Below are 14,063 nucleotides of genomic sequence, written 5' to 3' on the forward strand. Positions count from 1 at the left end.
ATAGAAACTAAAGTGAACTTACCAATTTTCCATCGTCTTCCTTGAAGATGTGATCAATCATTAGGTTGACTTTCAGCAAAACTTTTGCTTAGAACTTGGGTTCTTTGTGACTTCATTTGGGTTATCAAAAAGGGCCATGTAGTACATATGTGCTCTACAAGGCTGTATTCTAGGCTCCACATGAAAACAAATCACTAAAAGACATGCTAAAACAATCTAGGTAGCAGTCACAGAAAACAGAATGTATTCAGGATTTTTAAAAAAGGTCAGGTTTTAGAAAGGATTGGTGGTTGTTTTCGGCTGTGTCTATATAAAACATAAGAAAAGTGAACAAGGAAGGTGATTTTTCCAAACAATTCAAACAAACAAATGAACAGACAAAGTGCATTTTCAATATTCTGCCTAAGCAATATTGGTGAGTTTAAGGACATCCTTCTGAACATCAAAGACCTTTTTTTGGTTTGTTTTTGTTATTGTTTTGCTTTCATGACTCTTGGCATAATTCATTCATAAGCAGATAAGAAACAACAAATTATCAAAGATGTGAAAGAACAGCAGGAGCAAATGGAAAGAAGGTGATTCACTTTTTAAAGCAATTAGGAGTTTTGTCCTTGTCTCATAATTGTAGCAACTGGAAAAAAAGTTTAAAATGAGAGAAAGAGAAGACATCATGGAGGAAGAGGTCTATTATTTGTTGATGCTTAATATTCCTGGTGGCATTTTGTTTAGAGTGATTCCTTTAGATCAAAACCTATTGTCTGGATAAAAAGTGCCACAAGATGTTCTGAGAAAAGAGATGTTAGACTTTGATATTTTATATAATTGGCAAAACACAGGGGTCAGAAGAAGTTCAGAGTTGGCAGTAAGGTTAGTGGTCATTTAGGACAAGGTATAAGATAGAAAGTGGTGATCAATAATGTTGAATCTCTTGGTCATGGGGTCAAAGATTAGGGACTTTGAAAGATTACAGAACATGAAACCTATCCTTAGAGACTGATGGGAGTGAAAGAGTGCTGCATTTGCAAGCTGATGTAGAGTATCTTCTGTTCTCTTACGTGGCTTAGCAAATGATTACATGTTCTTCAATCCAGCCCATATATCATCTCCTTGAGAAAATTGTCTAACTCCTAGGCTGTCCTTATCACTCCATTCCCTTGTTCCTTCTTTAAAATATATATTCTATTGATTTCAGAGAGGAAGGAAGAGGGAGAGAGAGATAGAAACATCAATTATGAGAAAGAATCATCAATTGGCTGCCTCCTGCATGCCCTCCACTAGGAATTAAGACCACAATCCGGGCATGTGCCCTGACCAGGAATTGAACGGTGACCTCCTGGTTCATAGATTGATGCTCAACCACTGAGCCATGCTGGCTTGACTCCCTTGTTTCTTATAAGATTCTTTCTTCTGTCACTCACTCCTTCCCTCCACCCCTTCCTTCCTTTCTCTTTGTCTTTCCTCTCCTTTCCTTTGTTTCTCTGTCTTCCCTCCCTGCTCTCACAGTATTTATTAGCAGTTGTAAGGAACTATATCAGGTCAGGAACTCAATAGGTTCTGGAGATACAATAATGAATAAAATGGGAACAATTTGACAACTGATGGAAGGCAGTATATTAATTTAAAATGCTCATTTTGAAATCAATTTGCCTAGACTCTATTCACTTCTTGCACTTACTAGGGTGACATTTGACAATTCCTAAACCTCCTGAGCCTTGGATTACTTATCTTCATGTTGGAACTAAAAATAGTACTCCTGTCATATTGTTTTCATGTGATATGCTAAATGGACAACGTGAAATCATTCATATGAAGCCTTTAACACAGTGCTTGGCATACAGAAAGAAATGAAATGTTTTTATTATTGTTAATGGAGCTTACGATCAGAAAGCAAAATGTGCTGCTCATATGTCTGTAACAGCACTCCTGGTATTATATTTTAAAAAAAGGTATGCCCATGTCAAGGACATAAGTTTTTTATGGTTAGCTGGTTCTTAGCACAGTTCCTGTCAGATATTATGTGCTCTATAAATCTTTGGTGAATAAATATTGAATGGAATGAATGAAAGCGAGAAAGGTTCAAGTTAAACAACCTGCCCAAAGTCACATAACTAGTAAGAGCTTGTGGAGTTGTGAAATAGTTTATCTACCTTCAAAGCCCATGCTTTTCTTAAGCTACTGCACCACCTGTCATACATTATTGCTTGCCTTCCTCCACCTACAGTAATTTGTTATTATATCCATCATTCCACTGAATTTGTCCTTGTCAAGATCATCAATTGCTGTCAAGGTACTCAATCCAATAGTATATATTGGTTCTCATCTTACTTGTATTTGACACTGTTGCCTATTTGCTCCTTTCTGAAATTCTCTTTTTTATTTGTCCTTATTACTTGATTTCCTTGGCTTTCCTCCTAATTTCTCTCTCTCTCTCTCTCTCTCTCTCTCTCTCTCTCTCTCTCTCTCTCTCATCTCTATCTCTTTCTGGCAGGTATTTCCTAATCTCCTTTGTAGCTTCCTCCTCCTTCCCAACTTTAGTGTTTCTGGAAGCTCCATCCTGAGCCCTTTCCCCATCTCATTCTTCACATACTATCTCTGTCATTTCATTTCTATCTGATCATGCTCAAATCCACATCTCAATTTCAATGTTTCTCTCCTGAGCTCCATTGCCATAATTCTATTTGTTTATTTGATATTTCTCTCTGGAGAGCCCTGTCTTAAATAAATGCTGTTCCTTTAGTCCACGTAATTTATCATCTAAACCAGGACTATTTGGAAAGTAAAGGGGCCTCATTAATAATTACTCTGGCATTCCAAGATCTAACCAAAATTCATGGTCTCATTCCCATTGAACACACAATTGAGCATTACAACTGGCATTCATCTCTGCCCCCTATTTCTCATTTTTCGTAGCCAAGTTCTGTAGATTCTCCTTCCTCCTATTTTTTTATGTACACTCATATCAATCTCCATTATCATTGCCTTTTTTCAAAACCTTCTTATTACTTGCTAGGATTACTGCAAAACCCTGCAAATTGGTCTACTAGCAGGCCACTGTGCTTCACTCTCCACTGACACACCCTCTACGGTTTTAAGAATGATCTAATCATGTCCCTTTCCTGCTTTGGCCCTTTGATGAATACCCATAACTTCTAGCACAAAAGTTAAGCGCTTTTCCATGGCATCAGAAGGCACTTATTCCCAATCCTACCTCACCACGCCTTCCTCTTGCACACTGGACCTGTCCTCACCTACCGAAGAGTAGGCAATTACTGAACAATGACTAGATCAGCTTTTAAAACAAAACCACACACGCGAAGACCTTGTCTCAACAAATTTACATAAATGTGAAGGAGTAGTAAATGTCACTTTTATATGAGGATGGACACATAAGAAAACTAGGGTAAGTCTGTGTGAAACAGTACATAGTTAAAGGTGATCACCTTACAATTTGTGACTAAAAAAATAAAACCCAGTTGACTAGAATTTTTCTCATAATGTAAGAGTGAGGTCAGAGTCTTTGTTTAAAAATAGCAAAATGCTCACATCAAAGAACCCAAAATACCCAACTCAGTTAACTGAAATATTTGTATCTAAAAGAGAACATAGTTTCTAGCAGTTGTTGAGCAAAGGAAACACAAGAAACTTCATCTCCATCAATTGGTTGTCTGTACACAACAAAATCATTTGTTTTTTACTTGCACCTCTCCCTGCCATCTATCTGTCCTCTCCAATCATTTCAGCCAGTCTGGTAGCTTCAGTCAACTGTCATTCAAGGAGCCAAACTAAATGTGGTGCAGAGAATTCATTCACACATAAACTCATGACTGATCAAAAACCAATACTTTTTAGTCAGTTGTAAGAAAGTTCCATAGGTTAGCAAGCAACTATATGAGAAGCATAAGAGAAAAGAAACTGCTATTTAGTGCCTAAAACAAATTGTATAGTTGCCAATTGAATTAACCTAGATGAATTATAAGCTAGAAAATCAAGTGATTGGTATAAGTTAATTTAAATAATTTTATCTGATACTAGTGATATCGGTTACCTAAAATGATGCAAGAGAGTCCAGTAAGACATTGTTTAAATAAGATTTGATTTTCTTTAAGAGGGAGGATATTTTGTATCTGCATTTTAGTGTGTGTTTTTATTTAAGTATTGTAAAAACAGATGTATTAACTAAAAAACTGTTATTCTGCTCCAAAGCATAGATTGTTTTGCAAATTCACTTACTATTAATATTAACTAATATTAAAATTACACTGAAAACATTTGTCATTCTCCACTGATCCCTAAATAACAGCATACTGGCAAACCCAGCTTTATGTATTGTGACTACGGATCCTTTTTCACTAGAGACTGAGTTCAGGACATTACTTCATCATATGAAGGTTGTGCAAACTCTCAAGTATAAAGTTAGTGCATATTAGATCAAAGGTGGGAAAGAAAAACTAGGCAAAAATCTATCTTTCAAAAGATACTTGTCTTATATATTTGTGCATTTTAAAGGTTGGAAACTCTCTGAAGTGGTGAGATGCTAAAGATGTATTTACATTAATTTGGAATCTACATGAGTCACAAGACTAGTGCTGTGAGAGATGTAAAGATGGACACATTCATACTGCTTTCACTCTCAAATCAACGCATGTTAGAAATATGTTCAAGGTTTCTAATGAGCTTGAGTTTCCCTTTCTACTTGTTTGGGAAAGTGACAGTACTTACGTCCTTCAAGGGCAAAAGGCAGAGAATTCTCAAAATTTTCTCCTTCCTCTCTTGCTAGTGAAAATTACTAAAAATTACAGCTTACACTCTGGAGTGTATTTAATCAAAGGTTCTAAAGTGGTTTCCATCAGGTGGTAATTGGTATCTTTAGGTTGTTTTCAGCTATTTGCAAAAAAAACAAAACATAAACATTTCACAACTAGCTGAAATGTAAAGCCTCTTTGCTGTTGGCTGGAATTAAATTATCTAGTTTGGTAACACCAGCTACCTCATGATGATAAGAGGTTTTGGTGAGAATTGAAATAGAATTGTTCAGCACGATAAAAAAAAAAAGACCTTTCAAAACATAAGGATCATGGAGTAGAATAATAAAAAAGATCCTTTATGTAAAAAGTTGGCAAAATCTTGGAGGAGGCTCCGATATGCTAATTTTATAGATGAGTAAACTGAGATTTAGACAACTTGGCTCTTATTGATCCCTTCCCTTTACTAACATCCTTTCATTCTTGGATATTAATACACAATTTATAGTGATGCAGGGCTGGTAGAGGGCACGGCGGGAGAAAGTCCCCATATTTGGATTGATGCTCTGCTGTCACCGCCTTGAAATTCTTATCAAGTTTTGAAGGCGGGCTCTGCATTTTCATTTTGCATCAGGCCTCACAAATTACGTAGCTGGCCCTGTAGCTATGCTTATGTTTTTCTTATATTTCATTATTTCCGCCGCAAGACAAAGTTATCTAGGAGCTTAACTTTTGGTGTTTCTCACCCCTTTTCCCAAGGTGTCTCTCACACCAGTGACTAGTGGATATAGAGCCACAAGGAGGGCTGAGACCGTGGTCTGTTCCTCTTTTCATTTCTAGTGCTAAGCTCGGTGCTTGGTACAGAGTAGGTGCCTAACGAACAGTCAACAAACACCTTTGACTTCTTTCATTGACAAAACATTCAAACTTTAATAGTTTTAGTTCTGCCGTGAAGAGTAACTCAGTGAATTGGGAGAGATTAAAGGTAAAATATTCAAGGGAAAAAAATCTTTCTTGGAAAGAATGAAATTGGATTGAGGGAAAGTTTAAAATAAGTAAATTGGAAAGACAGGTTGAACTCCAGGTTGAATATGAAGTAATGGGTGGGAGGAGGGATGAATGGTTAAAAGTAGTTAGATGTCTCTCAACAAAGGTACATCCTGAGATGGATCCTTTCTTCTCAAATTCCATTTAATACATGTCTGATTTAACTTGGAAATTTTAATTCAAGAAATGATAATTGTCCAAGTTTGGGGGGAACGGGATATATAAGCTGCGCATTCAGAAGGAACCAAGAGATTACTGATTCTTCTTTGACTATTCCAAGGGTTCCTTGACCTACTGTTTTGCATTAAGAAGCAGAGTAATTTGAATTTTTTTAAAAAAATGTAAGGAGAAGTAAAAGTTTTAATGTTTCCTCTGCCTCTGGGCAGAACTGACAGAGCTCATGCTCTGGTTCCCAGTTATCATAGCTTGGCTAACCACATTTATTATTTAAACCATGATAGTTTCCTACCCTATGTTCTCTTTGGGAAACATATTTCTAACATTCATTTTTGTAAAATAAAATAAACAAACACTCCTTTCTCTGGAGACTTTTATGTTGTGTTAGATCACTTCTCATATTGTTTGGAAGTATCAGTTCTTTACAAATTGTGGATCTCCCTCAGTGAGGTTATCTCTTAATGGTCTATTGCCTTTATCCGGGATAACATAGTGCCGTTCTACCCATCTTTAAAGAGGTTCCTTATAGCATAGTCTTGTCTTATTTTCTCTATTGTTGCTCCATCACACTCGAATAAGTGACTTAAGCTGTGCACAGATGTTCAGGTGTGGCTTTAATTTCTTTTTATATTCCGGGATAATAAGTTCTTTTAACATATTCATTACTTCTATTATGGTTCTCCAAATTATGCATGGTGCTGTTATAATGCCGGTTCACTGAATATTAAAGATATGAGAGCAAGCAATTTTACGCTTCAGGTGATTATTTATGGGAAAATTCAATTTCTGGAGTATGATGGTGGACTAGAGGTGGTGAATAATAGCGCTGACATTCACAAGCAAAGAGAAGCAACAGTGGAAACAAGCATCTGGGGGAGAGATAGCAGTGAAGGAGTGAATGGGAGAAGAAGTGGGAGCATATCAGTTAGAAACACTCAGATTGTAGATAGGCCATGGGGAGGTGTTAGGGCCGCACATCTGAGCTCCAATCTGGTGTGTTTGCTGGGCCAGGGAAAGAATTACAGGATTTGGTGAGATGCACAACACAGTTTCATAGACTATCTCTAATGGAAAAGGAGATGATAAAAAAGGTAGCTTCATCAATGGAGAGGAATGTAGATTTTTGGCTCCCTAAATCTCTACTGGAATAGAACTACAGGGCTACAAAACATATTCTGTGTTAGGCAAGAATGTTCCTCACTCTCAACCTTGAGAAAAGTGACTACTCAGACAATTCAATGATGGTATTGTACAAGAATGTGGATGGCAGAATCACCTTTATTGTTCCCATTCTTATGTGACTCACACTTGAATAAGAGTGCTTTAGGGATTCGGCTGCTGGAATTGTAGCCGGCATTAGAAAAACTCCACCTAGAATGCCCGGCTTGGGTCCTGTGGGGCCTGTACTCTCAGAATGCCTCAGTTTTACAAACCAACGAATGAAGGAATGGGAGAGAAGAAATGGCAGGGTAAAAAGTACTTTGAGTTTTATTTCACAAGCCAACATTAAAAACACCAATAATCAAGCACCCAAGTTCCTTCAATTACCAGGAATTCTTAACTTAAAAACAACAACAATATTTTTATTTAAAAATAAAAAGAAGATCCAGAACCCTTAGTCTAGTTTTTATTGTCTAAGGCCAAGCAAGAAGAGAGGCAAGCTAGTTTTAACTAATTTTAGAAAAGTAATGAAAATATAGAAGAGGAAATTGGCAACTTGATCCAACTCACTTCAAATGAAAGTTTGAGCTGAATGTGACATGAATATTCAGACAATAGCCACGTGTTTGAAATTGCTCTTGAGTATAATTCCAAAATTTATGCATTTTTATCATCTCCCAGGCAAAAAGCCAAAGGCTAAAAGAGCAGAACACGAAAAAGCTGAACCTGAATTATGTTCTAAACCCTGTTGAGTTTAATTTTACTCACAAAGCAGAATGTTAGTTGCCGCGTAAATGTGCCCCTCACAGCCCTGTAAAAAGACCTAGTTTCTCGTTATCAGCATCTAAACTGTGTGACTCATTTAGAAAGCTCCGATTTCAGAGGCATCATTCTAAATTACTGAGCAAGTGCTACACAATAAACACAAATAATCTCAAACAGACTGTAGCATGAGAAGAAAGCAATTTTCTAGAAATTTGACTGCAGTGTGGGGTGAGCAGTTCCATGAGCCTTGTAACTTCGAAAGGCATAGAGGAAAAATTTTAGCTAAATGGAATATTGTGAGAGGGTGAGCCCTTAAAAGGTTGTTGGTTTATAATAGGCAATACAGATACACAGTCTTGATATAAACTTGTAAAAAAGTTCAAACAACCTTCTGAACAGAAACAAACACACACACAAAAAATGAACAAGCTGCTACGCACCCAGATACACACTTGCTTCAAATCAACATTTTACTTGGACCAATGATGGATGCACTACCAACAATTAGTAAGCCTTAGATGAAACATACAACCAAAACAAAGAGATGATGAATCTTACTATATACCTTACATTTTTTGCTCAAGATTTTTATAATATTAATAAATTCTTAAAAATTATAATTGGAAAACACTCCAAGTGAGTAAGAAATAAGATAATCTAAGATATACGTTTCTGCTGTGGATTGTGAAATTTTGATTTGCAGAGATCATGCAAAGGGTCTTAGCATGCAATACGCATAGCACACAAAGTGTAATTAGGAGCAAAAGGGAGAGAGGCATAAGGTGAGATTCTGGTATGTTCTAGTTTGTGTCTTGAATGGTAGTTTCATGGTGTGTTCACTTGGTAATTTCTCTTTGAGCTGTACATCTGTACACTTATAATTTGTAAAATTTTCTGTAGGTACTTTGTGTCTCAATAAAAAGCTAAAAGGGGGAAAAGAAGAAGAAAGAGAGGAAGAAAGAAAAGAAGGAAGTAAGGAAACAAGGAAGGAAGAGAGAAAGGAAGGAGCGAGGGAGGGAGGGAGGAAAGGAGGGAGGGAGGGAGGGAGGAAGGAAGAAAGAAAGAAGAAAAAGAAAAAGAGAGAGAGAGAGAATGCATGCTAGCAGCTACATTTTCCATACTGAGAAATAATGTGGTGAAAGAAATTGGTACTGTTATTTACTTAATTCAAATAATGTGTAGCTTTATAGGGTCATACTATTTGGCAGCCTGGTTCATAGTTAAAAACCACTTAACTGTCATTTCTGCACAGAAAATTGTATTGGCATTTTCAGACTTTAAAAAATCCCTATGACTTAACAGTTGTAAATGCCACTGTATTAGGCATGCCGTGCGTTAGTTTTCCTGTTTGGGGAAGCAGAATTTAGAAGTTAGTGGAGGAAACACATGCCTGGAGGCTCCACTGACTTTGCATTTGAAAAAAGCACATAAAGACACAAACACATTTTATCTCTGTATTCCAAGGGTCTTTGTGGCTCAACTGTTTACCATTCCTATTTGGCATTAAGTTGATTAAACACTTAGTGACCACTTATTACTAAAGGTGTTTTGGACCCTGAAGCTGGATCTGTAGGTTTTGTCTGTTACTAAGGAGCAGTTTTCCGTGTAATATTTTCAAAGGCAAAAGGTTAAGCAAAAATGACATATATTGTAAAATTGAAAGTAAAATGCACAGTACTGATGTGCTCAAAGTCCATGCATTTAAATTCCTTTGTATGATAATTTATGGTGATCATGTCTTCAGACTGCACTATTAGCATACTCACCCCTAACAAGAAGTTCTGCCTCATCTGACACACTGTCTGCTGTGGTCTGTACCCTGCAGCCATATCTCCCAGCATGCATCAGAAGGATGTTCCTGATCATTAAATCTGCAGAGGATGCTTGCTGAAAGAGGGATGAAGTGCCAGTTTAAAATGTTGCAAATCTGCCTAGTTCAAGGTGGTTTAAGGGGAACTTTGCATATTTAGTCTAAGGGCCCATTTTTGGCCTTACAATTTATAAGACAACAATTCAGAAACCAAACATGCCCTAGTTTAAGGAACACATGGAAGTTATGTTTTCAACAATTGCGGATACAGGGTTTGAACATTTAATATTGCATATAATAATTTAGCAGCTATAATCTCTAAGAAATATTTAAATATGCACACAAATTCATATCTTTAAAAGTATAAGAAAAATAATCATTGAGCAAAAATTATTTCTTTGCTATTCAGAGACAGGCCTATTTTTGTGACAAGAAAATAGTATTGAAAGGAATAGCAACTTGTGAAAATTACTTCTGAGAAGACAGCAGTGAAAAGATTATCTTGTGTGGCTTTATTGAGTGATTCTTTTTGTAAATACACCATGGGAATGAGACAGTGCTTAGGCAAAGACTGCTGGTCCCAAAACCATGTATTCCTCCCATGACCATGATTTCACCTCCCACAACTGAATCCTGGCTGCCACAACTCTAATCCCCCATAACCATCAGGAAGCAGGGTCAACCTGAGTCTTTGTTAATCAATGCAGATACAAAACGCCAAAGGAGCTCAAAACACCCGATTCTTGTTTTGAGCAAGATGTTTAGAACATGGCTGAAGAACAAATGCAGTTGGGGAGATCCATAGTACCAGGAAGAGTATCTGTTAGATGTATCAGTTCATGGGATCGGTGATGATCCTCCCTACACTCCAGACTGACTGGTGCAACTTTTAATTACCTAATCTCGTCTTTCCTCTTCCATGAATATGTAAAGATCTGGCATTTACAATCACTCACTCATGAGGTAGTTTTTTGGTTTTTTTCCAGAAAATGACACAGCAAAACTCCAATACACTTTTCATTTTCCATGTTGCAATAAAAAAAAACAATTGACTGGAATGAGAGCAGATGCATGCAGCTTGAAATGACATATTCAGAGAACTCAACACTCTCCAACAGCTTGAACACATGAAAGAATGTTTAAAGCATGTTATAGAGAAGTACCCCGGATAAGAGATCTTTTAATTTTTGATGGGATGGTGAATTACCTTTAAAAATAATGCATTTGTCCTTAGAGGGCAGTATTCTGATGATTATTCAAGAGATTAACTGTTTGCATTTATTTTGAAACAGACCAATGAGTTATATGAAAATGAGAGGGATTTCTAGAAATAGTTTGTACGTTTTTTCCTTGGCATTCATTCCTTAGCATCTAAATTAATTACTTAACTGTATACTATTGTTTCCATTTCTTTCTGGTATTTCATTGCTGATGGTGTTTTTTTTTTATCTCTTTCTAATAGTCTTATAGGAACTTCTAAGGGTGTTGAACTTTTCTCTCATGAAATAATTGTTAAACATGATCTGGTTTAGTCATTTACAAGGGAAAGCTTCATAGTGAGAATGCATTAAAATGTCATAACGATTATTTCAAGGAATGTGATATTTGTTCAGTAAATGTCCTACGCTGCTAATTTCTTTAGGATAAATGGTTACTCTTAAATTTCATTTTCTCATCTCTACTAGACTAAGGAAGTACTCACTTCTTTCAAGTCAGAACAGGAAATTTACACTTTAATACCTCTTAACTATTATGGGGCAACAAAGCAAACTGTAAACATTATAAGCAATAATTCAGTTTCAAATCAGCATCATTTAATAAGGTATAAATAGGCTTCAACATATTTGCCACTTTTGTAGTATGGGCCCATCTTAGATGTGAAAATCTCCTTTCCCTCCTGGATTCCTAAGAAGCTCTCCTGGTGGGGTACTCAATTAAATTAATCAGGAATCAAATTTAAAATCACGGGCACAGAATGGGGCTTATGTCTAATGGAAAAGCTAAGGAGAGGCCCAGAAAATCAGAAAGGACTTTATTGTTTCCTAAAATGAGCTTCTGAAAGGCTGAGGTTGGTGTTTTCAGTTTGTTTTATTGTTATGTTTTATTTGAGTGTTTTTCACTATCACATGCTGGTGGTGGTTTAATAGCTTTAAAAGTCATTATTGTAAGTCATTATTGAGGCTCACATTTTTGAAAAAAGTATTTTGTAAAATCACATTCCTGTGATTAAAGAATTGTCTTATTTTTCCAGATCCTTTTCTTCCAAAATATATATATATTTTTTTGGTCCTGGACAAAAGTCCCTAAAGCGTTGTCTTTTAAGGTGAAATATATTGAAATAAAAACTTAATGGGTTAAGAAGAGCCTTCATTAAAAATCTCAGGAGGGAGAGGTGCATATTATCATTCCTATGTTGTCCTTCACTTGGTTCCTGCAATTAATAGTGTGGAATGCCTTATGCACTGGCTGAAGTTCTATCACCATCTATCAGGAGTAAAAAAGTCTACCATCTATTGTATGTCTATCAATACCAACACTATTTGAGGACTTGAAGTCTCACTTTGGGTCCATCCCTTCTCTTTTGAATTATATCTGTATTATTTTTTTTTATAATTTTAAATGGGGAAAATTAAAAATAAAATGAATGGATTGTGAACACTAAACCTAAATTACTCTTTCAGTAGATTTACTGATCTTTCAAAAGAAGTAATGAGAAGAATTCATGTGGGAACCCATTACACTTAATCTTAGCCCACAGTACGCAGTTCCTGAGAGAGAACCTTCGCAATTTAGTGCACTGTTAATAAAATGGTTCCTTAGAGCAGATGCTTGCTTCCTCCAGCTTAAACCTCATTTTCACTTTTTCTCTCTCAGGAGCTACTCTCTCTTGTTTTCTTTGACACTTGCTTTATATCCTATATTTGCTTTGCTGCTTTCTTTGGCTTTATGAACAAATTATGTTGCTTCAAATAAATGTCCCCAACCAGTAATTAACACGAGGCTTTAGGAATTGTACATCTAACACAATGCATGCCACATAGTGAGAGCTCAATATATAGTTGTTGATTGAATGAGGGTGTGAGGTTCTTTATGAAAGAGGTTGCATGTTCACTCTGTGAGACCAGCAACATGGCTAAGTCATTTACTGTTCTTGGCCACATAGCGTAACTTTCAGAGCAGTTGCTAAATTATCTAACTTTCATTTATGACTTTGAAATAATCCAGGGAATGTCATCATTTCACAAGTCCAGTTCTTTATAGGATTTTACTTTGACTAAGCGCCTTGCTTAAAGATTTCCTAAAAATGGAAAGCTCATTGCTATTCAAAGTGTCTGCTGGCTCTTGCTGCCCTGAGGTTAAAGTCCAATTTCCTTATTTCAACACAGAAGAACCCTCCAACCATGATTTCACCTCCCAAGACTGAATCCTGGGCTGCCTCAACACTCATCTCCAGTTTCCCTGTGCCTGGGGATCCTTCCATCACTCCCCCTGCACTGCTACTGCAGATGCTCTTTCTCCTTTGCCCAGAAAGACACTTTTAGATGCAGCTCAAAAGACTTCTCCTTGGTTAAGCTTTTCCAGACATTCCCCAGGCTTCCTTAGTGCTGACACTGCTTAGTTATTTGTGCTTCAATAGTACTTCACTCCTGTCTCTGAACTAGCACTTGGCATTCTTGAAAGTCTCCCCGAGTCCACCTGGCAGTCCTCCATGGGCATTCCCCGAGCTGGGCTAGGTAGCGATGCAGCTGATGGTTACTGGGTGAGCTAATGGATGCATGAGGGCTTCCTTCCTTTCTTCTTTGTGCCTGATAATACCTCCCCCTCACCCTCTTTTTCTCTCTCAAAGAAATTAGGGAAGGCAAGGGAAAAGACTACGGAGAAAGACAGCGGGAAAGGATACTTAAAGATACATAAAGGTTTTGGAATGACAAAGAATTGTATGAACCCCTCTACCACTTATTAAATTTTGAACTTGGGAAAATTACTCCACTGCTTAGAGGTTCTCGCACAGATTCAATGTGATAATGCCAGTAAAGCCTATGGTAGTGTGCCTGGCACATACGCGTGTTTGATAACTGTTGTCTGTTAAAGGGCACTGTACTTGCATTGGTAGCCAGCAGGAGTATTTCTTTAAGTAGTATTCACTCCTTCAACAAACTAGATATCGACGTTTTCCATAGCTGTAGTAAGTTTCCTAACTACCTGGCTTTATTTTAGATACATAATCCTCCTTTTCTCTCTTATAGCAAACCTCTGCACTCAGAACAAGCAGACATGAGGTCTAGCTTTCGCTTTAGCCTTTCCAAGCCCTGAAACTATGGGAAAGTTCTTTTCTTTTTTGATAATAACAGCTGCTCTGT

The 14,063-nt window shown here is 36.9% G+C and overlaps 1 protein-coding gene across 1 annotated transcript in view; it reads right to left on the reverse strand.

The window, feature by feature from the left end:
* Positions 1–14,063, reverse strand: part of CNTN5 (contactin 5) — a 205,783-nt gene that overhangs the window by 50,028 nt on the left and 141,692 nt on the right. Inside the window, exon 7 of the mRNA XM_059710643.1 lies at positions 9,659–9,779. Within this exon, the coding sequence (XP_059566626.1) occupies positions 9,659–9,779 (121 nt within the window). The remainder of the gene's footprint in view (positions 1–9,658; positions 9,780–14,063) is intronic.

This window comes from Myotis daubentonii, chromosome 9 (assembly GCF_963259705.1).
Source record: "Myotis daubentonii chromosome 9, mMyoDau2.1, whole genome shotgun sequence".
NCBI classification, from domain to species: domain Eukaryota; kingdom Metazoa; phylum Chordata; class Mammalia; order Chiroptera; family Vespertilionidae; genus Myotis; species Myotis daubentonii.